Here is a 23,524-nt window from a genome sequence, read left to right on the forward strand (position 1 = left end):
GAGCGAAACTGCTTATAGGAACATTGATCACAAATTAATGCCTCTCCTGTGGCGGAAAATAACTATCATGAGCTTCACAAGCATGCAAATAAACTTTGGTCGATTTAATGCAATTTCCGTGCTTGATTTCGGCAGAGACACTCCAGTAGCGCGCCAACGTCGCTTATACCCTCAACTTCACATGTGGTCGCACTAAAGGCGCACATCTGAGAGTGAAAACTCAAAGGCATCCGGTATCCGTGACTTCTCGGGATCATATTGCTTGCAATTCATTCCAGACCACACCTTGACTGCATCCGGACCATGTCTTATATTCAGGGTCTGATATGGGGTTAATATAATGGCAAGAGAGTATTTCAAACAGGCCAATCTTCTTCATCCATCGGTTCTCAGGCCGCACATATGAACCGAAGCCGTTGCTAGGTATCATGCCGTGGTACAGTTCAGATTCCTGTACGATCAATCTCGAGGCCCTCTATGGAGGAGAACAGATCAAGTTGGGAAGCTCCCAAGTATTGGATTTTTTTTTTTTTTCCAGGTAGGCTGAGTCTTGCATACTTCCGGTCTTTTGCTCTATCAATAGCTCAATCATAGACTAGAGAAGAGTTATCAATAAAGGAATACCCTTCAGCCACGGAAAGCGCCATGAACACTCGTAATATCAGACAACTATTAGGGGTATTTATGACTCACCTGCCTCGTGTCCTATTACCTGACTTGGGTCTTCAGAATATGGTCGTCAAAACAATATCATGAAATTTCATTGTTGTTAAGAAGCAGGAGCCAATTGCGGCTCTTGTAGGCACCATGCTTGATTATATTCGCGGCGTTCGTTGTGAACACATACTTTTTACGTGACGTCCCAGAAAGTTGAGCCTTGATGTCCGTCTATCATAGTGACGGTAGACAGGTTTTCAGCCAATGGCGACAATACTCCAGAAGTAATGATTCTTCCCCCGCAATTCCAGGACCCGTTCGCCAGCACTCGCAGATATTCCCGCCGCGCCTTTTTGTCTGAGTGATGAGGAACCCACTTCACCGACAGAACGTCGACGTCCCCCCCGGGAAACCCTGCGTTGTGAACGAACGATTGAGAATGTATCACCGCCGAAGGCAGTAGCCCTAACAACATTGACGAAATCTGAAATCTGAAATCTGAAATCTACTTGGGCCTCTTCGCCTACGGATATATCGCCCAGGGGGGAATCCTCTACATGACATCTCCCTCCTGACCAGATACCATCTTCTGCTCCCTTAAATAATATAGAGGGAATATGGGGACTTTTGGAGAGTGATAGAGGATGTAGAGGAAGAGAGTGGAAATGGAACTGAGCATGTTTAACTATTAGCCGGTGAAGGTGAATAAACGCATAAAGATTGGTGGGAAATCAAATACAAGAGGGTACACTTCCATGTTAGAGCAACCATCTCTTGGAGGTGCTTGATTCACTTTACCTACCACCCGGCGAGAAAATGCGCTTCCTCACTTACCCTTCTCACTGATGAATCAATATAGACATTGAAATATCTTGCACCTGTTACTAGAACTATTTTGTCATTCATCGCATATAATAGCACATTTAATAGGCAAAAGCAATGTCTGTATTCAGAATAATCGAATCTTAGGGCGTCGCACATTAATCACTTGATCCCCCTGCTTGTCAACCCAATAATATCCTCCGCTATAGCAATTCACCGTTTGTTATCTCTTCCAAGCTATACATAATCCTTTATTCATTGTGGGCCATAGTCCAACTGCCGTTGAAGGACCAAATGGCCTGTCAATTCGTTATAACCTCTAGGATAGAAGGCTTCTGTGACGCTAGGTAGCGCAAAGGCAGTCAACAGCCACGTCAAGTTTCTCGCTAATCATCATGGCTGCCTGTCACAGTACCGTGCTGTTTATTGCGGCTTCTTGGCCTCCGTCCCGCCAACCAAGCGGCCCAAGTCGGTGGCCTCATATCCCTGGCGCACGACACCCTTGAACGTCTCCCATCCTTGGCGCACTGCAGGAGGAGTGCTCTGGTGGGAAACGGAAGCATCGACGCGTGCAGTGAAATGACGAATAGCCTGCTGGACGAACGAGCTCTGGGCGTATCGAGCGCGGAAGAAAGCTAGGTAGATAATAAAGAGAACGAGGCTTCCCTTGGAGAAAGAAAGGACCGACAACGACAGACGGAACAGGAGTGTCATCTCAAGGCCAGCCACGAGGTCCATGCTAGCGTCGTAGTACTGCTTCACAAACCTCCCAATGGTTTCCGCCAAAGGCGACTGCTTAGCGGCAGGCTTGGAGGATGAGGGAGAGGAGGACGAAGTAGGGCCTGCGGCACCCTGAGAGGGCTGCAGAGTGGGGATCAAATGGGCGCGCGAGTAAGTCGCAACATGGAAGACCGAGTAGACGCTGAAAGGAAGGAGGGCAAGGGGAACCTGACGTGAATAGAGCCAGACCAAAGCCATTCCTGGCGTAATCCGTTAGCCATCAATAGTTCGACCGAAAAGACGAGACAACACAGCTCTACTTACCAAGATACTGAACGTTCTCATCGCCCGCCAGCTTCACCACAATGTTCGGAACACTGCCCTGGAGACGAGCCCGTGCGATGTGTCCCTTGTATACCACTATGCCATATGTTGCCGCCGCGGACAAAAACGCCAGACGGTAGGACACCTGCGCCGCGGAAGAATAGTAGTTGAAGGTGACGTAGGACAGGATATAGCGGAAGACGGAAATGAGCAATGTTACATGTCTAGAGTCTATCAGCGAACTTGCTTCCGTCGTGGTCTTACTGGAAAGTTGCCATGTCGGAGGCCAAGGCAGGTAGGTAGATAGGTAGATAGGGTAAGGTGACACGAGAACCTACCCAGCAAACCAAGCGAATCTGCCAAACGGCCAGGTGGTCAGTATTAGACTCCCGCGATCAAACACCAAAGTACTCACTGCAATGTTTGGGCCAGAGCTTTGAGCCTTTCGCCCAAGGGTAAGTTCGCCGGGGGAGGAGGAGCCATTGTAGATACGTGTACGGAGCCCGGCGTTGGACAAGAGCTAGCTAGCTAGGCAGTGAGGAGAACAAAGCGGAAAGTCGGAAGGAAGATAAGCCAAACAAACAGAAATGAGAGCGAATTGAGCGGTAGAAGAGAGTCGATTACCACTGTCGTCCTTCTGAGGTAATAATTTAATTTTGGAGGAGGCTGGGCGGGGGAAAGGCGGTGGTGATGGTGGGTTTGGCCAGCAATGTTGAAATGGGGAGAAAGCGAGACTGGCTTACCTCGGGAGCCTAAGGCCAACCAGTCCCTGCCGGTGCACCGCATACTATACGATTCCAGTGACGTCGGACGTTATGCAACGGCCCGTCATTTTGTTCGTCCATAGAAGCTAGTGCTACTGTCAACAACTTCTCCTATTAAAGATCCACCTTTCTTTCCTCTCAGATCGGCCGCATGGATGGAGCACATCAAACTTGTATGTCGAGTGCTACGCCACCTGGGCCTGAAACTGATTTCCTCTACGGTCATGTTTACTATGTTTTTTTTTTTTTTTTTTTTAAATGTCCTAGGAAACACTTTGCATAGGCAACTATCACACAAAATCACAGATGGAGAGAAAAATAAGGGAAAAGCGTCCAGAAAGGATGGTCAGAGGGTGGGCGAGGTCACTAAAAGGCTGTAGAAGAGACAAAAAAGTGCACAGAAGTTAGAAGGGGACAAATAGACTGAGGTAGGTGGTAAGTAGTACGAGGCCACCATGGGGAATAGGAAACAGGCGGGAGCAAGTATAGCGTAGGCAAAGTACATAACAAGAAGCGAAAAGGGGACAGACGTAAGGCAGTGATTTCCGACCAGGAAGCGGTCTGCAGGCCACCCCCATGCATCTTGCAAAATCCAACGACCAGTCCACTCGAGCGTGCATGGCCCGCGTGTTCCAGCGTATCTCCTAGTCATTCCCCTAATGGGTATTAATCCGACTGTGACAAGAGTAAAAGAAGCGACTTTCTTTGTTTCTTCCGTCCACCCAAATTAATCAAGAAAAAATAGAAGGAGAGACAAAGCACGAGTCATTACTAGAAGCAGATACGAGAAAGAAGTGTTCGAGAGAGCGTCGGGAGTGAGAACAAATAAACACAAAAGAAGGGGCATAGTAGGAAAGTGAGCGCTCGATCAATCGACAGTCGTGGAGAATCAACCGTAAAATCACCAGAGTGCCTCCGACGACTACATACATCCCGTGGGGAGTCCGTGGCATTCGCCCCCGCAGAGGATCGCCTGGAGCCCAATTGCACTGGCTTAACGAAGAGAGAACCCCTTTCTCTTTCCCTTTTCTTCGATCGGACGCCCACTCTCGAGGCGTCCTTTCTTCTCTTCTAGCTCCTGACGCTGTCGATCCAGCTGGTCCTTCATCTCGCGATGTCGAGCATACAGCTCGTCCTCGCTCTGCTTCAACTTGCTCTCCTTCTCGGCCACCTTCTGCTGGAAAACCATCTTCATCTCCACTTCCATCTTGGCGAGCTTCTGCTCGTGTAGAGCACGCTCCTCCTCCTGCTTGACCGCCGGGTTGACCTCCTTGAACACGCTCGGGTCCTGGGCAACGCCCATCTGCGTAAGCTTGTCGGAACGGTAGTTTTCGTACAGGGAGTTATTGGTGTGTTCCTTGAGCTCCTCCATGTGGGTGCGGATCAGCATCTGGCGCAGCTTCACAAAGTCGCAATGCTCCTCGTTGTCGACCTCAATGACGCCCCATGGGTAGCTGCGGCCACGCACTTTGCGGCCATCAGCAGTCGACACTTCGGAATTTGCACCAACGACGGCGAAGGGCACCTTGGACATGATTTCCTGGTTTTCGGCAATAGTTTCTTCATCGTCAAGCTCGTAGCGGGGGCCCTCGAAAATCTGGATGGAGTGGTGCTGGATATCGGCGAGAATCTAAAGGACGAATCTAGTTAATAATGAAACGTAAGGGAAGAGCGGGATGTGTCATCATACTCTCTGCTTGAAAAGGGAGATTTCCTCGTCGGTGAGGGTATCTGCCTTAGCAATCACAGGGATCAAGTTGACCTTGGTGTGCAACCTGCGCATGACTTCAATATCGAGGGGCTTCAGGGAATGGCCTGTGGGCTGAATGAAGTAGACACAAGCATGAATCCGGTTGTCAACGATGTTTGTGCGGTTCACTTTGTTCTCGGCTTCCAAGTAAGCATCATATCTCTGCTCGATATTCTCCACGATTGGGCGCCACGAGTCATCATTGTTCACGAAGTCACCGAATCCAGGAGTATCAACTACGGTCAGGCGAAGACGGACACCGTTCTCCTCAATATCTGCACTGATAGACTGGATGGCTACTGTCTTTGGGATGATATCGTGGCTGGGGCCAGCACGTTCCTTTGGGGGGTAGAGGGAAGTATTGAAGAGTGTGTTCACAAGAGTAGACTTTCCCAGTCCAGATTCACCTACAGTACATGTTAGTCTACTCTTCAAGGCTTTCCAAAATACATCACTGTGAGCATTGAGACATACCAACAACCATCACATTGAAATTGAACCCTTTGCGAACACTCTTACGGTGCCACTGGTTCGGCAGATTGGCGAACCCAACGTAGCCAGTCAACTTCCGACGAACGACATTCTTCATATCCGTAGCGGCTTGGGCTGCAGCCTTCGGGTCCTTGGAGGTGACGGTCTGGGCGCTGCCGGATCCCATAGGGTTACTACGTTCAACATAGGGAGAGCTAGGCAAGCTGCTAGCAGGAGATTCCTTGGCCGAGCTGCCATTGGAAGGAGGCGGTGGTGAAGCTACATCGGCCACAGTAGAGTCAGTAACAGTTTCATAATCTTCGTGGCGTTCCGAAGAGGACCCCCGCGAATGCGAGGGAGATGAATGGCTCTTGGATCTCATCGGAGGCGAAGAACTGAGGGCGTTCGAGTCTTCTGCTTGAAAACAGCCCTCTACAGTCTGACGTCTGGAACGCAGCATAGTTTCGTCGTAGTTGCAGGTACCGGGCGGGAATCACGAAGAAATGGACCACGAAACAAGAAAGCGGGAACGAGATAGTAGAGGGGTGAAACAAGCGATGGGCTTACCCATTGTGAGAGCTAATGGATTTAGCGAGAGTCGAAGAAAAACTGAGGAAGCGAATGTCGTCCAAGGTAGTTCTCCTGAATAGGCAACACCTACTTGATCAGCATCAGTCCTTGCAGACTGGAATTAAGGAGAGTGATAGACACAATCGGAACAGAACAGGCATTTCACAAACGGAGAAAGCCTCAAGGGATGAATGTGGCACAAAAAGGAAATACTTAAATACCACCATACCTAGATGTCGTTCACAGAGGAAATAATGAGATTCAGTTGGTCACGACCAAAGGAGACTTGTACAATAGGGGAGACGGATCTCAAACCACAGCTCCGGGGGGGGTTGTAGACGAGGAGAAAAGCCAAGTGCAGAGAGAACTAGACGAGAGGAAAATATTACAAAATAAAAGTTAACAAGAAAGGGAAAAGAAATAATGCACAGAAAAAAAAGGGCGATGAACGAGAGAAAGAATAGGTACTGTAAAGAACCAGGGGAAGGCGAGAACGACTGGACTTGCGGAGTGATGGGGTGGAGGTCGACAGAGAGGTGGTTGTTGGAGCCAGACAGACAACTGTTTGGACTCAGAAAGGGGGCTCTTCGCTCAATGGGGAGCTAGGTCGGAGTAGGCTAGACCTCGCACCCTGGACGATACTAATTTCCTATGATCAATCCGATACTAATGCTGGAATTGAGAATCATTCAAGAACTGCAATTTGGACTACAGCTGCCTCAGGGAAATCAATGGTCGTCGTGTTATTCTTATTTCATTCCCCTATTGCCATGCTCCTGTTTGTTGGTTTTTTCACACCCCCGACATGTCCAGTTACCCAAAAATTCATCCACCCGATCGAGTCATGTAGAATACTTCACTACGATAGGCATGATTACTTCCAAATCCACAATCAATTCGAATAAAATAACGAGATAACCGTGGGGAGATCCCTTTTCAGGAGGTATCCCTTTGGAGCTCAGGTTGACTTCCATGGAACATAACGGGACCTCCTGATCCATACCGATGAGGGTGGTCAATTCAATACCGTATCGAGTCCCTGGATATTTACTAACGTATTGACTGGTTACTAACCTAATGTACGTGCCATGGAGGTTTGCTCTTCCAAACACCTTATAGGATTGACTCGTCGCCTTGGTTTTGCTATTTCAATGGCTATTGATGATTAGGATTCTGTCCAGTATGTGCATCTCCTTAGTGCCTACAGAGTGCTATTCATAGCAGGTATAAAGCAGTTAAAGTAGTCCCTCATTGTTGTTTGCGAGATGCTGGTACGGAATACCGTACACGGCAGATACCTTATTCAGGGGAATCTTTCGCCCTACGACCTAGTAGGTATCAATTATCAATCAACGTAAGGTAATTCATGCTCACTACCTAAAGGAATACATCTTTTCAAAATACCAGGAATACTGTGCCCTGTCTCTTCACTGTTTTTTCGCCCATATATATCTAATCGCAGTAACAGCGATTCCAGTCAGGGCCCCTCGGTTTAACACTCGAAAAAAAAAAAAGTGTCCCGTCCGGTACAGAAGTGAAGACCTAAGTACCCGTCTAGCCAATCATTGACCGCCACCAACGGCCCGAAGCTTTCCACCACGGATGAGAATCAAATGGTCCCCTAAGGACGAGATCGAATCTCGAGGACTACATGTCGCTGGAAATGGCTTGATTATGGATCAGGTATGGCATCCAAATGAATCTAAAGTCCAATCAGGCACAAACGTAATACTACCTTAGTAACATGGAATACTGGCATGGTACCGGTGAAAACCCGTTCTTACATCCCCCTCATATATATACATGGGACATGCATCGGCAAATCCCCCGTGCATGACAGGGTGACATTCCATCGCAAGGGAATGGAACAGGCCAGCCTGGTGGATTTACATTCGACCCGCGAGGCACGGCGTTAAACAATTCTCCTGTTGGCATTGGCATTCCAACCGTGTTCCAGATGTATCTGCAACATTGCTCATGCATGTGTAAACGGCACGGTGAAACAGCATTCTTTCCCAGGCCACTTGGTGCGGTTTGACTGATTTGTACAAGAGGAATTGGCGCGAGATACTCCGTCCATTGCATAATAGTGCCTAAGATAACTACTCCGTGCCTATCAGAGCAACCTACCTTACTCTTAGGTAGGAAAGAAATTCCTAATGGAATACAGCTCCTGGTACGCTCATTACCTACTTGGCAGAACATTGTGCTACGTACTTGGTACTTTTTTTTTTATGATCTAAGACACATTCGACTAGCGTGGGATCGACCTGCTGATCGTGGTCAGTATGGTATATACAAATGCACGCGAGAGTCAATAGTGCTGACAATAGCAGAGTTACTTTCACTGTCCTACATAGGTATAGACATGACATATCAGATTTATCGACACCGTCATCAAATCTAACACTAAATTTCCAACTTAAAGTAATCTAACGTGTCATTTCTGATTAAGATATTCCGGAGAGCGTTGAAGATTTACTCCTGGAATGAGGTTGCACTGCACTGCGCTATATGGATACGCTAGATTTAATTGAATTTGATTCATTATGCAACCATAATCATAATTTAGACAAGATATTTGTCCCGCTGAGCGGAGGAATATTACATTTATTTCCCAACCTTCGACTTCTTTTTCGGCCGTGACTGTTCCTCCTCATCCATGTCGACATCATCATCGTCGCCGGCATCGGACGCATCATCCATCTCGGCGTCGCTTCCACTCCCACTGCTCTCATGTTCAGAGTCGAATTCTTCTGCAACATCCGACTCCGAATCAGCTTGGAAGTCCTCGTCAATGGACTCTTCGTCCTCATCAGCGGAACCACGGTCAGCTCGTACGCCTTCATCTTCGCTCGACCCCACATCGTCATTGTCAAGTGCGGCTTTCAGGATTGCCGAAGTCTGGATAGATGAGTTAAGTATAAGCTATATGTTTGAGAATAGATGGTGTTCAACGTACGTCGTCGGTCATTTCATTCTTAAATCGAATGTTCTTTGCCTTGAAGAACTCCTCAAGGGGCTGCTGCTCCTCACTATGGCAGAAGTTAGAACTGATCGGAATTGAGGACCATAAAAAGAAAGCATACCGGTTTATGTTACTGAACTGATGGGATCCCGAGGTCTTCATGCTGACCGTTATATCGAACGTTCGGCTGGCTGACACGGCTCCACCGACACGGGACATGGTGATGACGGAAATGTTCTCAATCGGGATATACGTGGCAGGCTTAGGAACGAAGATCAAACTCTTGTCCAAAAAGTACAAGAGGCCCTCGTTAGCCTTGATAGAACACTTGACACCGCTATGACCGTGATGGCTTCTGGTTGTGAGCATCCTCGTATGAATTAAGACTCCGGAATGCTTACCTGACAAAATCTTTTGACGGCATAATGACTTTCTTGCCAGACAGGCCACGGAAGATTTTTGTAACTACTTGATGGATTGGCTCCTCATAGCGAGCCTCTAGCTTGTCCTTATAGCGAGTCTCCAACGATTCACTGGGAACGACACAGTTAAATGATGATACTAAAGTTGAAATATCCCAGGATTGGACTTACTCTGTCATGTTAAGCTCCAAGCTAATCTCTTCATCCAGTTTCAATTGCATGACTAAGAACGGATAACGAGTTTGACCCTGGCGCAGGGGAGGGTCAAGACCCAACACAATAAGCGTATGTGTGTCATCATTCTTAGGAAGCAAAAAGAATTTCTTGATGGATGCATATTGAATTTTGTAGTCGTATGTTTTGCCACGTAACCGGAAGGAAGCCTCGTACATATCGATATCGAAGCGGCCTCTAGTAGAGCCCGTTAATACTGCCCTGTTGGAGGTGCATATGCATGAAGGATACTTACCTCGGTGTAAGATGGAGAACGTCCAAGAAAGTAGCAAAGGTATCACCAGCCACATCTCCAATCTCTGCCTTGTCCATAAGCGTTTCGTAGAACAGGTTGGCTGCATTCTGTTCTTCGCCTTCTCCCTCTTCTTCACCTTCACCATTCTCCTCACCATCCTCCCCCTTGATTCCTTTCTCTGTTTTCACGGCTGTTCCTGGAATGTAAAATCGCATTTCGACCAGCTCATCTGGGCCTGCCGCCGCTTTCCTACCCCTGTTCTTTGTGCTACCAGCCGGTTGGGCATTAGATTCGCTACCAGCGGGCAGAGAGAACTCAACAGCGACCTCATTCTTTCCCGCAAGATTCGTGTTAGAAATTTCCGAGTAGGGCACCTCGAATGCAGGCCGATTTTGGACGCTAAAACTGAGCTCCGCCTTCGTAAACTCTGCTTTACCCCAGTTCCACCCGCGGAGCGCATGCTCCCTATTCTCAATGTTGATTCCATACCAGATTTTGAACGCCTTAGTCAATCTTTCAAAGTCCTAAAATAAACGGATTCCATGTTAAGAAAAGCAACAGTGACAATTTGGAAGCTAATCCTGCAGACCAGTGCAGACATACCTCTTGATCAAATCCATCCAGTTGAATAACTCCTGAAGAGCGCGATAGGATTTTTAACTCATAACCCTTGGCAGCTCGGCTCCATTGGGCTGCGCCGACGTTGCTGCTATCGAGAGTAAATGTTTCGCCTCCGCCAGAAGGTTTCCATCCCAAGCCGCTTTCCGCAAGTTTGCATTTTCCAGGTTGTTTCGAGAGGTCAAGGTAGATGTTATCGAAGCTCTCCCTAGACTAAAGATCAGCGTCATGAATAGGATAGGTGGCCACAGGGGGAAGCCCACATGTTGGAGAAGCTGTCAAGATGCTCACACTAGGAATTTATGAGGGTTAAAGATGGTAAAGTTAGACAAATTAAGGGTGAGCGACAAAGACGACAAAGGTTCAATTAAGATAAAACGATGCTTTATCCAGCGATAACTGATAGCTATCAGCTAGTCAACTCAACTATCGCCTTTTCTCGGTCTCGCGTTGCGCGCGGCTGCTGTCGATGGTTTAAACGCGGTGCGGCAGAAAACTAGATTAGAGGCGGTGAATTAATAGCGCTTCTTATCTGCCTCAGGCAACAAGTCATCGCTTGAGGTCAGTTTGAAAGGGGGGTGTACTATTTCCATGCTGCAGCTTTGATAGAAAGACTATATATCTATAGACTATATCCTAACACCCATGTATTATACACCAAAAGCGTTTGCTTTGAACTACCATCAACTACTCTCGACCATTAAAGATTCTATGATGCCTACTTACAAACTGCTTGGAGGTAAACGGACACTCAGGGTTGACACGTGGACTACATCAATCAATAACTAAGAAGTAAATGTTGCAAAATAAACTTCTGGCAATGCTACAAGGTTTCCAGACTGGTCTATAAGCAGGCTACTATCATGTGGTTGCTAACTAGAATATAAGTTATCAACGTACACAAACACTAAATCCAGGATTACTTGGATTACGGCCGTTATTACTTCAGAGCCTGGAAGGTATCCGGGATACATTTCCATATGGGTAGCAAAACCTGCTACAGAAAATGAATGGCGCATTGTCGCAGCGTACTCTGTGTGCCTTGCATTACTGTATGGCTTTTCTTTCTGCAAGGAATGCCCCGGTGTTCGGCATCGGTGATTATATCGCTGAACTTCGGGATCTCGTCGTTTTGTGCCGGGATATTGATCGGTGCAAGGATCCAGGACCGAAACTCCAAGCTTAATGATACAGTCAACTCGACCCCTTGCTAGTATATCTGCTAATTAGATGCTCATCGATTGAGTCTAGAATGTGTGGAATGAAGCCCAGAAATCATCGTACATGGATATCTTGGCCCTTAGGCTTGTAGCCCTATCGTATCCAGCTCTTCCTTAGGAAACCTAGACGCTTATCCAGTTCTTTTACGATGCTGACCGTGGATTGTCTTTGGATGACATCAAAAGGAGCTCTGCCATTGATAGTTGGTTGTTTGGTCACTTCTTTTCTTTTCCGTTTTTGGTCCATCAATCTAATTCTCCCTGTCTAATTCTCCATGCGCTGCGATATCTTCTATTTAATCCCTAAAACCGTAATGCAAATTTGCAGTGGTAAATACTACATTTCCAATTCCTAATAAGCTTAGTTACCTTTCAAATATAAAGATAAGCGTTTGCCACATCGGCTGGAATGGCGGCTGGAGAATGGCATGCGGAAATAGTCCAACCGCCACAAAATAACAAATATGAAAAGACATGACTTCAAGAATGAGAAATTACTCTGGCATCAATGCATCACATGTCAAAGGCAAAGTCAAACCATGGAATTAAAAAAGGACATCCAGTGATAGGCTTCAATCAAGTCTTCCAGAGTGACGTGACTTTTGTATAGACAGTTTTTGGAGCATTGCTATATTGAGTACTTAGTGGAGAAGATAATTTTAGCTTGATGCCTAGATAAAGTCTTCTTTTTGTTAGTACTGATGAACTCATTTGTGCTTGAGAGATATTTTTGACAGTCTTGTTAGTCGACAATTGCTCTATGAAACCCAAATACTTATGTATATACTCCCTATGTGCTGTTAGCTGAACTTGATATAAAGCTGATGTCTTGAGGAAATTGTATAATCGCATTTGGTTGCTTCGTTATCAATTTATAAATCCCTCTGAAAGTTCTAGCCTGTACTAGGTACTGCTATTCAGTCCGTGTACTGCTACTTTAACAACCAATGCTATTTGGATATAGGGACCTTTGCGAGTATGTGCCATCTAGATGTCTCTTTCCCTTTTATCTGTATATTTATCTTACCTCTTCTCCTAGTTTTATTCACTGTGAATTTTGTCAAGGGAAGCAATACCCAAAAGCAACCGCCGCGCCATCACTCCATACTAAACAATAAGGCCATACTGCATCTACGAACAGTGTCTAAATACAATGAATAATATACGATGTAGCTCTATACCCTATACAGATGTATACAGGTGTATACAGATTGTTGCAGATCCCGATACCTTCACTCGCATATACTGTAGTTACCATGCTAGTCTCATGTAGATGTGAGGCGAGATGCGAGCTCTACCATAAAACTAAGGAAGACAAAATAAACCTAATGATTGCGTACTGTAAGGCTTATTAAAGAGGTCCTGCGTACCCGAAGGGGCTGATACGAAACTAACCTTCCTGATCGTGAAACGCTTAAAGCTTGATGCCAGCTGTAGTCGCATCGCACAGCGCATATGTATTCCTTTTATCTTGACCTACAAACTTATAGGTAATTAATAGCCCCCATCATATCTATCTAAATAGGCAAGGAGATATAACAGGCAGGTATGTAGGTATATTGTAGGTACCATACATATACCTGGTGCTCCTGGGTGGTAAGATAGAATACATGCGGATATCTCCAAATAATAATAACCAACTTTTGGACTCTATTCAGCGACCGTGGGTTGCTATCAGTGGCTGGCGAGTAATGTTGCGTATTGCATACCGCGCCAAGGTATGCATGGGAGTATTAGCAGTATGAGAGGTATTTCATACGCGGCACGGACGGGAGCACTAGTAAGATTAAGAATAGTAACCATGGATGCCACCCGGAAAAACCTCCAGAGGTTAGACTTGAACAAACAAGCCCCTGCCATGTCACTCGTTCAGCCCATTCAACTTCACCCAGTCATTCGTTAGTTTTCTTGTTCTGCTCATTCCTGCATTTTTGCCTCTCGTAGGCCATATGCTATCCATTCATTTCTTTATTTATTAGTTATTGCATACTGTTTGGCGCCTGTCTTACCGCTCCTTTCGCTGCCACTCCTTTTCTGTGAGCATCCTTCTTATTGGTGCCTAGCTTCTTAAAGAGACCTTATCCCCTTTGGCTCGACCGCGTCGGTTGTTTGGTCTTGCTTTTCGTATCTTTTCAGTTCTGTCGTTTGACTTGAAGTGACCAAAATCCCAACTCTATAGAGTCTCTCGTCTGCCTCGCTTGTCGTCGCGATCCTGAACAATGAGGAACCCCTCACTGTTTGGGCCTGCGACGGCTGGCATCTCGACAGCCATCTACCTGCTATCTTCACTGCAAACTGCCCACTGTTTATCATTTCATTCGGTCTCAGAACCCGATTTGGATCTTTCACCTCTTGGAAAAGTTGCTCTCGCAGGGAATTTTGATGCTGTTTCGATCTATTCTTACACCGAGCAATCCGACACAGCTTCCGTGGGGAATGGCACCCAGTCTATTCTTACGCCTCTTCCCAATGGGATTCTCACGACGCTCTCCGCTTCGGATGGCTATATTCGGGCAATGTGCCCATTTACGCAAAAGGATGGAACGGACAGGGGTATTTTTGTTGGCGGGAACTTCACCTTCCTAGGAGGCGTTGAGACGCAGGGTGCGGCGCTGTTTAATCCCGAGTCAAACAAGGTGACGGCTTTGCCGGGACTTTCTGGATCAGTAATGGCGGCGCTGTGTGACAAGGAGACAGATAGCGTCTACGTTGGTGGAGATTTTAAGTATAAGAATACGTCGAACGCCGTTGCTTGGGTTGGTGATAAGGGCTGGTCAAGTTTACCCTTTGGCGGATTCAACGGGCCTGTTTCTTCAATTGTGAATGGCGATGATGGGCATGTCATTTTTGGTGGCTCGTTTGATAGCGTTGAGAACTCTACGTCATCGAAGAAGAGCCAACAAGTTGTCAACCTTCAGACCGCCACGATAACTTCTGATGCAATCTCCTCGAGAAGCGGCCTTAATGACCCCCGGAATATCCTATGTCAGACTAGTGGGGATGATGGTGAGGGAAAGACTTGGCTTCTGGCGGACAATTCTCCCGGTTTCTGGCGGGCAGACATGCGGTTCGGATACAACCCAACCAGGATTCGGCTATATAATACCCATCTGGAGGGGAGAGGCACAAAAGCATTCTTATTGCGAGCTCTTCCAGACAATGGGATCATGAATCTCACTTACAGCGAGCCGGGTTCTCCTGATAAGAAGTACTGTGATTCATCATGTCCACTTTCTAGCAACCCGAGCGAGAAATATCGTGAATTCGATTTTGTGAATGGCGTTGGAATGCGTGGCTTCCAGCTGGAGATTCAGGACTGGTATGGTAGTGGTGCTGGCCTGAATGGGATACAAGTCTTCCAAGACGGTGAGTTGCACTTTTTTGGTTCTACTATGGACCTGGGTTTGCTAACCGTCGAAGATATCTTCGCTTATGCCGTGAGCGACTTCAACGAGCCGACATGTGGGGATATCAAACATGCATCCCGGTCGTCTCAGAAGGGCTCTTGGACTGTCACTAAATCCGATCTGGGTCAGTCAGACTATTTGACGGCGGAGATAACCGACTCTTCAGCCAGCAGCACCTCTGTGGTGTTTGAACCCGATGTCAAGCAATCAGGAAACTATTCGATCCTTATCTACACTCCCGGGTGTATCCAGGATGGTACATGCGCTTCTCGTGGCATAGTGAGTGTTACAGCTACCGTCACTACTCACACTAAGAACGCGGAGCCAATCGAAAAACAAATCTACCAGACTAACTACTATGATAAGTACGACACAATTTACACCGGTCGTGTGGATGCTAGCGACGGCTCGTTTCGCCCCAGTGTAACTTTGACCCCCAAGGCTGGTCAGGGGGACATCAAGGTTGTTGCGTCTCGTGTTAGGTTTAACTTGGCTCATGCCTCTGGTGCCTCTGGTGCCTCTGATGACCTGAGCGGGGAACTGAATGGCCTATATGACTTTAACTCCAAGTCCACAGACATGAATCCCAAATTCACCGATTCTGCCATAAACAGAGCAGGTCTCACGTTGGACCAGGACGCCATAATAAAGAGCTTAGCGAGCCACGACAGTATTATCTACGCGGGTGGAAACTTCTCAAGTTCGGGCATCAGGAACATCATGCTCTTCGAGAAGGGTAAAAATGCTACTTCAATGACACAAGGTGGTTTGAATTCAGAGGTGACTTCGATGGCTGTGCTCGATAAATTTCTTTATATTGGAGGAAATTTCACCGATACATTCGATAGTAGTAACGATCGTCTCAAACACGTTGCTGCATACTCTTTTGATTCTAAATCTTGGTCGGCCTTGGGCGGAGGTGTCAATGGCCCCGTTTCTCAAGTTATTCCCATCAGCCTCAATGTTTCAGCTGATATCAATGAAACTACCATAGGAGTGAGTGGGGATTTCGACAAGCTACTTTCCTTCGGCAAGCAACCGTCCACGAATGTTGCTGGATTTGCTATCTGGGTACCGTCGCGCAAGAATTGGCTGCAGAATCTCGATGTACGCCAAATGGAATTCACTGGGCAATTATCATCTTTCACCAAGGTGGGCAACACCAGTATCCTTACTGGTAACCTTTCCGCAGCGGGTATTGCCGCAGCGGGTGCTGTGTCTCTCCTTTATGAACATGGATTGAACCTGAATCCTCTGTTGTCAAGCAGTAATTCAAGCGGCGGAACTTACACTGGCATTTACGACTCGAGTTCTGGCCGCAACCTTACTATTTTGGGAGGCAGCTTTACTACTGCCTCTACGAATGGTTCCAAAATCGAAAACCTTGCGATGCTTGATGGCAGCAATGGTGCCATACGTGGTTTGGGAGCGGGTGTTGATAGCAACTCCACATTCTTGGCCCTGGCTGTTTCTGGCGACCGGCTCTACGCTGGAGGCAACATCACCGGAAAAGTGGGCGATTCTAGCTTGAAAGGCCTTGTTGTCTACGATCTTGAGAATGGGACATTTGCCCAAACGCAGCCACCGCAATTCACTCCAAGTACTGTCGCTGTCAACACCATCGTTCCTCGCCCGGGCTCTTCTGAAATCTATTTCGGGGGGAAGTTTGAAAAAGCAGGCGCTCTTCCGTGCCCAGGGGTTTGTTATTGGGATGCGTCAGAAGAGAGGTGGAACAGGCCTGGAGCAGCCCTTTATGGAGAGGTTTTGGCGCTCGAGTGGCTCAATGGTCACAAAATGCTGGCAGTTGGCAACCTGACAGTCAATGGAAACAGCACCGTTTTAGCAACGTACGACACGAAGAGCCAAGATTGGACCGCTTTCAAGGGGGCTTCTCCGTCTGATATCCCGGGAACCGTGACTGCCTTTACTCCGGCCAGTAGGGATGTGTCGACATTCTGGCTCGCAGGTAAATCCACGAATGATTCGAGTTTCCTTGCCAATTACGATGGATCAAAATTCCTGTTTGCTGGAGATATATTTGGGGATGGAACGGCCATTCATGGCCTAGAGGTCCTTCCACTGTCCAAAAAACACCAAGATGTCAGTCTTTTGAACAAAGACCTGATCCTTGTGGTTACCGGCCAACTGGTGATACCGGACTTCGGTAACGCGTCAGCGGCACTTTTTAACGGGACCACATTGACTCCTTTCATCCTCACCAGCGGACCCGATGGCCAGCCGGGCATTATATCTCACTTATTTTATGAAAAGACTAATCCGTACACCGGCGAAGGTGAGTGCCTGATTGCAATGTCTCAATTGATATGTGCTTATTGTCTTCCGTAGGAAAACATCGCTCCAACGGCATTGTCGTCCTGATATCTTTCTGCCTTGCCCTTGGCTGTGTCTTTCTAATTGTTATTGCCGGGGTTATATTCAATAAAATCCAACGCCGCCGCCAGGGCTACATGCAGGCCCCGCAAACATATGGAACCGATCGGCCGACGGACATGCAACGGTTGCCTCCCGAGTACCTGTTTAATACATTAGGACAACGCAATCCGGGTACTCCGGCGATATGAGGTTCAGGAAGTCTTCTCGCCGCCTTCTATTCACGTTAACCAAGAGAACGATCTCTCTTCATTCTGTTTGATATCTCCGAGAACGGCGTTCCTGGGAAACTTGCAAGTTTATACCCCCCCCATCTAATTCTTGTTCCCCTTTAAATTTATTTCTGGTCTTTACTTCTTAACGGTGGGGCTTCTCTACCGTTAATTTCTCAAGGGATATACTGTATTTTTTTTTTTTTTAGCCTCCCCTCCCTCTTTCACCCAAATTTTTCCAAGTTTCGAAAATTTCCAGCCTTCGAGTTGGCCAGGGACCTGTTGATATATCGCCCACGTCCTGTCATTTGCTGTTGATGTTTTCCGTGTACCATAATATCCGACACGGGTGACTGTTCATTCCATTTCAGTTTTCTTGAGCAGAGGATGTCATGTTACCAGGTGGACATGTACATAGCCCGCGCGAGATCGCGGTAATGACAATAATGCATGTTGTTCGTAACTCTTTTGGTGTATCAGATCCTGGCAGTGTTTCTGAGACCCGTAGTACTGCCTAGGCTGGCCTGTTGTTGGCCGTTGGAGAGAAGATAATTCAAGAGCTATGGAGTACCTATGCCATCAAGACCAACACATCTGGCACCACTACGGCATTCATCCGGCCGGCTCCTGCCACATGAAGTCACCCTGCGTCCAGGATCCATGTATGGAGTAGCAAGTCTGTGTTGATTGTGGAGAGGTCCTGTTGGAATGGGCGAATCGCCTTAGAGAGTGCCTGAGCTACCGGCCAGAATCGGCGGGGATTATGTAAGCGCTGGAGACGAGTTGTCAAAGCCGCGGATGGCAATGGAAATGGTATATAAGTCAGGGGCAGAGAGGATCTGGACATAGACTTGAGCGAGAGAACATTGGGAAATCCATCTACGATGTATGGGAGGAACCTCAGGTAAAAGTAGAACCAGAATAGACTCACAGCTTGACCACACACTGATCATCGACCCCAGCCCCAATCACCCGGATTTCTTCCCCGCAAGAGACACTGGAGGAATAACGATTCTCCAGCCCGTCGCTAGACCCGAACAGGGTCGTTTAATGCTAGCCTTCCCCGATGGTCTTTTGCAATTCCCCGCTTTGCTTTTTCCTTCGCTTTCGCTGATTGGGGACGCTATCGTCATTTTTCCAATTTTTTTTTTTCTGTGCCAAGTCGCAAGGGGAAAAGTAATGGTTAGGAAAAATTGCGGATGTACTCCTTTTCTTGCCTAAGCCGTGCATTTCTCTCCGACCTCTCCTAACCTTCCCTCTTTCATCCGTCCAAGCAATCTTCCCCCTCTCCAGGGTTTTAGTATCAGTCGATGTCCCAGCACTAGGTGTCGGTTACGTAGCTCGGTTTGGGGTTAGTTACACATCTTGCATTCGTCCTCCCACCAGGTTATATTATTGGCCCACCACGTCTCTTCGAATGCTGTACCTCAACAGCCGTCGATACCATCCGGTATGCGATCTCGCACAGGCTGGTATGTTATCTACAAGCAATGATGGTGGAAGTAATGATCCCGAGGGACAAGAAATTTTTTTAAAAAAAAAGAGAGAAAAATCACAGCTATTCTACCTCTACACAATAATCTCCCAGTTGCTCCTGTGGTTTTCAGCACCTGAAGGCAATACAAGAAGCTGACTTGTTGGGCTTGATTCTCATCCATTACAGCTTGACGTGCCGCACTCGAAAACTTAAATGTACGTGGTTCCACGCCTTGGTTTTGAGGAAGACCTAAGACTAAGTGCGCCGACTCGGTTAGGTGACGAGCAAAAGCCCGAATGTTCGCAATGTCGCAAGGGTGGAAGGGAATGTCGGCCTAGTGAAGGCATCGTCTTTCGTCATCAGCAAAATGCCTCGATGAACAAGGACCTCGACGACAGTTCAGCGGGCCGTGGGAATCTCAAAGGGTTTTACTCGTACAAGAACACGTTCGACAAAGACAGTGTTTGGCTCGATATTCCTAAACATGGTAATGCACCTGTTCCTTGTTGTGGGAAGGCCATGGCAAACTCCATGGTGGTGTGTTGCAATCAAACAGTCTAACTTGCGGTTGTTGTAGTTATTTTTGTCGACAACTCCGATCCATATGCCGATGAGCTCGAAGCTGCCCTAGGCGAATCCGAAGCAGCCATACTCGCGGCAAACTCACAGAGTCAAAATTTAAATGCTCCACGCATCTCGTCTGCAGAGGAGGAGGCCCGTGGTCTAGGGGCTTTGTCGACAGCGGCAGTTCATGATCGTCTTTCCTACCCTTCTTTGAGTGTTGAACGACAACAGGCTTTGGCGACAACAGACACTGGATTTAACACTGTTCCCACAACCTCGATTGCATCAAGACCTTCGCCGAACTTGCCCCGCGGTGCAATACCATCGCTCACCTCTCCTCCTCTCTCGATAAACTCCAGCAATAATAATACCAATAATAATATCAACTTTCTTCTTAATCCTTCCCAGTCGCTCTCTCCGCCAGTCGACCCTACGATCCAGCAGGAATCGGAGCGCAGGAGTTCCTCATTAACGACTAGGTCTTCTGTTGCAAGAGGCGCCAAAACGGTCGATCAACGGCCAGATACACCGGTGGAAACGGAGCATGAAATCGCCTTCCTACTAAGAAATTTTTCTGAAGCCCCAGGGCTCTGGTGAGTGATTGCGATTCTTCAATTTCTGTCCGATAATAGATCTGATATCAGGATAGGATGGATCTATTCGACTTGGGAACTTATTTCGCATCACACATCCCTGTAAGGGCCTTGACGAACCCGTTGTTGAAGTATGCCGCATGTGCGTACTCCGCGAAGCAGTTGGGCCGCGCAAAGAATGGCAACCCCCCTGCCGGAGGGGTTTCCTTGACTCAAGCGTTAATGGACACAAAAGCAGTAGACTGGTGCTGGTATGGCGCCAAATATTATGAAAAGGCCATCCAACTTTTGATGAAGGAGCTGCAGCCCGACAAAGGACCTCCACCATTAAGCACCCCTGAGGCGTTTGGTCAGTGGCAGGCCGCTGAACTTAGCGAAAATGGAAACAACCCCCACAAACGTAGAAGGCGTTACTCGGAGAGCCGGCGGTCCAGTGGCGTCCATTCTGACGAAACATTGGCTGCCACGGCCATCCTGTCTGTGTATGAGCTCCTCGACGCTACCGGTCCCGCATGGAGTCGACACTTGAGCGGCGTGAAGTCACTATTGGATGTTGCCGAGGTTGGAATGATGCCACTTGAACAGCGCTCTTCGCCTGGAGAAGCTGCATATCAACCTTCAAAAAGGACAGGACTTTCACGGGCGCGAAAAGCGACGTTTTGGAACTTTGCCCGGCAAGATTATCTGGCTGCCTGTGAGTAGTTCCCCCCAATGAAGCCTTTAAGCTGCAAAGCGTTAACAAAATATGCCCAAGTCATCAATGAGTGTCAGACAAGGTTGAATACCGAGGACTTGGTGTTGTGGACAGAGGCGGGACTCCAGATTGACGCTATGGGCTTCGTCTGTCCAAGTAATACGAATGCCGCGGGGTACCCCGAAGGGGATGAATCCATTAAGGAAGATGTTATTGGAAACGGTCTCATCTGGATCCTCTCGAAGATTGTCAATTTCATCAGCGCCGGTGACCACCTGCCCTTAGAAAACGGCTCAGTTGACTCGGGTCCTCTGGGAATTTCACAGCAGGCCTTACTCGAGCGGTGGTACCGCCTCGAAGCCGAACTTGATTCCTGGTATAATGGGCTTCCGGACACCTTTCGGCCTTGTGCGCGCCTCCAACCGAAGGACAGCGAGGGTAGTGGTGATACCTCTGGTTTGTCAGAGCTATGGTACACCATCCCCTTGTGCTCGTCAGCTATGCAACACTATCACATGGCCCGGATTCTCCTTCTCATCAACAAGCCACATGAATCGACTAGTAGACGGAGCACAATCACGAATAGGCTCAACTCATATCGCTCGATTGAGAATGAAATCCGATTCCATAGTCGCGAAATAGTAGGCATCTCAATGGGCCGACCGAGTGGTGCTGTTCGTATCAACTCGCTTCAGCCGTTGTTTGTCAGCGGTCAATGTCTCACCGAGCCTGGCGAACGGCGGATGGTGTTGCAGCTGTTGCAGGGGATAGAGACCGAGCTTGGCTGGGCAACTGGATATCGCGTAAACCAGTTGCTCCGAGAATGGGGCTGGAATATTGGTTCCGGTGAGGTGACAGTTCCTTGATAGCACTCCGACGCCCAGAACTTCGTCATTCATACTGGGACTCAATCGAGTCACAGCCCTTCCAATCACAATAGACTGGAACCCATCCGAATGGGGAAACTGCATTTATGGATGTTTAGCGTCTATAACCCCATATGTAAGTCTCTTGATATTCGAATGCGCCGCTTCGTTCGTGCGGGGGATTGGTCTTGGTAGACCTTAATGACCATAATTGACTGCGTCTAGCGACACAGCTCAGACCTTGAGGTGACCATGCTTTCACGTCGCCCTTTTTGTTTATGATACCACTGTATTTTTTGGTTCTTGTTTGGGGATTTTTGCATGATGCATGGTGACAGATGAAATTAGTGGATTAATGTCTTTTCTCATACCGCCTCCCACCTCTTTCTGTCTTTCTCAGCGTATCCTGTGTCGGTATCTAGCGCCTTTTTTTGTAATTATTTTTTCCTTGATCTTTGTATCTCCCTGAGGGAAGGTGGATGAGCTTAGTTAGCAATCTGCATGTACAGGCATATGAGAATTTGATAGCAACCAAGGTGGAGAAATCGTGGTGAATTCCACCGAAATGAGTTGAAATTTGTGCCTCTTAATTGTGCGAGCAAAAACCCCAAGCCCAAAGTGGCCAGTCGGTGTTTTAAAAGCGAGGACGATACTCGGCAGAGTTGCCTGTCGACGGGTGAAGAGTGACACCGGCAGTTCGATTGGTGAATTTGCCATTCGACTAACTCGGAACCTCCATTGCCTCCTAGGGTCCTTCACGCTTTATCGCTCTTTAAGCCACCGGGAAATCCCGTAGTCCAAGGCTTGGAACCAGAAAACCCTGTTCAGCCAAGCTTCAGACTGGCTTTTGTCTTCAACTCTACACTAGTCGACGGAGGTTTCGCCTGCTGGGCACAGGATGCGATAATAGAGCATCGTGGCAGGTTTCCCGATCAGGGTTGGCCCCGCCAAGACTGAAAAGGCATTGATCAAATCGTCAAATCAAGTGTCTTAACTCTTAATAGTTCCAACAATTCAGTCCGTTGGGATGACGATCTTCAGCATCTCCAAGATCTTCACTGACATCCCCGACCAGCCCTGCAGCTTTCCCCGTTCCGGTCGTCCCGACGTAAAAACCTCAATGCCCAGGAAAGTATCCCGATTGAGTTAATGCAGCTAGGAAAAGGACATTCTCCCGTTCTGAAATCATCCCATGCGTGCAGAGACTGAGGGGTTTTTTCTCTATACGATCAGCGACTCCCATACTCGCAGATGATCTGCGCTCGGGTGCAAGCCGGTAGTTACAAGGGTGCATGACAAAGGTTGTCCAACAAGCATACCCCGTACTCATTATCGAGGCCAGGCTTAGCCAGGTTGGAGTTGGCCGGTCTAATTTCAATGCAACTCTCACATGTAGACTCGGTGATTGTCAAGAATTCTGAGGTGTCTGGTAGGTCAACTAACCCACGTGTCCCTAGAATATCTACGAAGTAGGCGAGATGCTCTTTCTACAGATCATATTTCTGCTCCTTCTTATTCACCCGGTCTAATCTGAGTATGAACTTT

General features: G+C 47.7%; 5 protein-coding genes across 5 annotated transcripts; 2 read left to right on the top strand and 3 right to left on the bottom strand.

The window, feature by feature from the left end:
- Positions 1–1,902: 1,902 nt before the first annotated feature.
- Positions 1,903–3,006, bottom strand: ATNIH1004_005640 (uncharacterized protein; the record flags this gene model as incomplete). The annotated part of the gene is made up of 4 exons (XM_033570290.1): positions 1,903–2,459; positions 2,524–2,747; positions 2,862–2,879; positions 2,939–3,006. 4 exons carry the CDS (start codon positions 3,004–3,006, stop codon positions 1,903–1,905), a joined length of 867 nt encoding a protein of 288 aa, XP_033426322.1.
- Positions 3,007–4,281: 1,275 nt separating this feature from the next.
- On the bottom strand, positions 4,282–5,968 carry aspB (septin AspB; the record flags this gene model as incomplete). Its single annotated transcript, XM_033570291.1, has 3 exons — positions 4,282–4,917; positions 4,978–5,444; positions 5,512–5,968. The coding sequence occupies 3 exons, from the start codon at positions 5,966–5,968 to the stop codon at positions 4,282–4,284; spliced, it is 1,560 nt and encodes a 519-aa protein (XP_033426323.1).
- Positions 5,969–8,688: 2,720 nt separating this feature from the next.
- Positions 8,689–11,574, bottom strand: POB3 (FACT complex subunit POB3; the record flags this gene model as incomplete). Its single annotated transcript, XM_033570292.1, has 8 exons — positions 8,689–8,982; positions 9,041–9,113; positions 9,168–9,398; positions 9,448–9,579; positions 9,640–9,879; positions 9,938–10,461; positions 10,541–10,763; positions 11,456–11,574. The coding sequence occupies 8 exons, from the start codon at positions 11,572–11,574 to the stop codon at positions 8,689–8,691; spliced, it is 1,836 nt and encodes a 611-aa protein (XP_033426324.1).
- Positions 11,575–13,994: 2,420 nt separating this feature from the next.
- On the top strand, positions 13,995–17,764 carry ATNIH1004_005643 (putative cellular morphogenesis protein (Rax2); the record flags this gene model as incomplete). The annotated part of the gene is made up of 3 exons (XM_033570293.1): positions 13,995–15,141; positions 15,196–17,475; positions 17,529–17,764. The coding sequence occupies 3 exons, from the start codon at positions 13,995–13,997 to the stop codon at positions 17,762–17,764; spliced, it is 3,663 nt and encodes a 1,220-aa protein (XP_033426325.1).
- Positions 17,765–19,237: 1,473 nt separating this feature from the next.
- Positions 19,238–21,979, top strand: ATNIH1004_005644 (uncharacterized protein; the record flags this gene model as incomplete). The annotated part of the gene is made up of 6 exons (XM_033570294.1): positions 19,238–19,257; positions 19,449–19,477; positions 19,540–19,749; positions 19,840–20,419; positions 20,476–21,113; positions 21,174–21,979. 6 exons carry the CDS (start codon positions 19,238–19,240, stop codon positions 21,977–21,979), a joined length of 2,283 nt encoding a protein of 760 aa, XP_033426326.1.
- Positions 21,980–23,524: the final 1,545 nt, after the last annotated feature.

Source organism: Aspergillus tanneri (genome assembly GCF_003426965.1).
Source record: "Aspergillus tanneri strain NIH1004 chromosome Unknown AapTan_4_pilon_pilon_pilon, whole genome shotgun sequence".
In the NCBI taxonomy this organism is placed as follows: Eukaryota; Fungi; Ascomycota; class Eurotiomycetes; order Eurotiales; family Aspergillaceae; genus Aspergillus; species Aspergillus tanneri.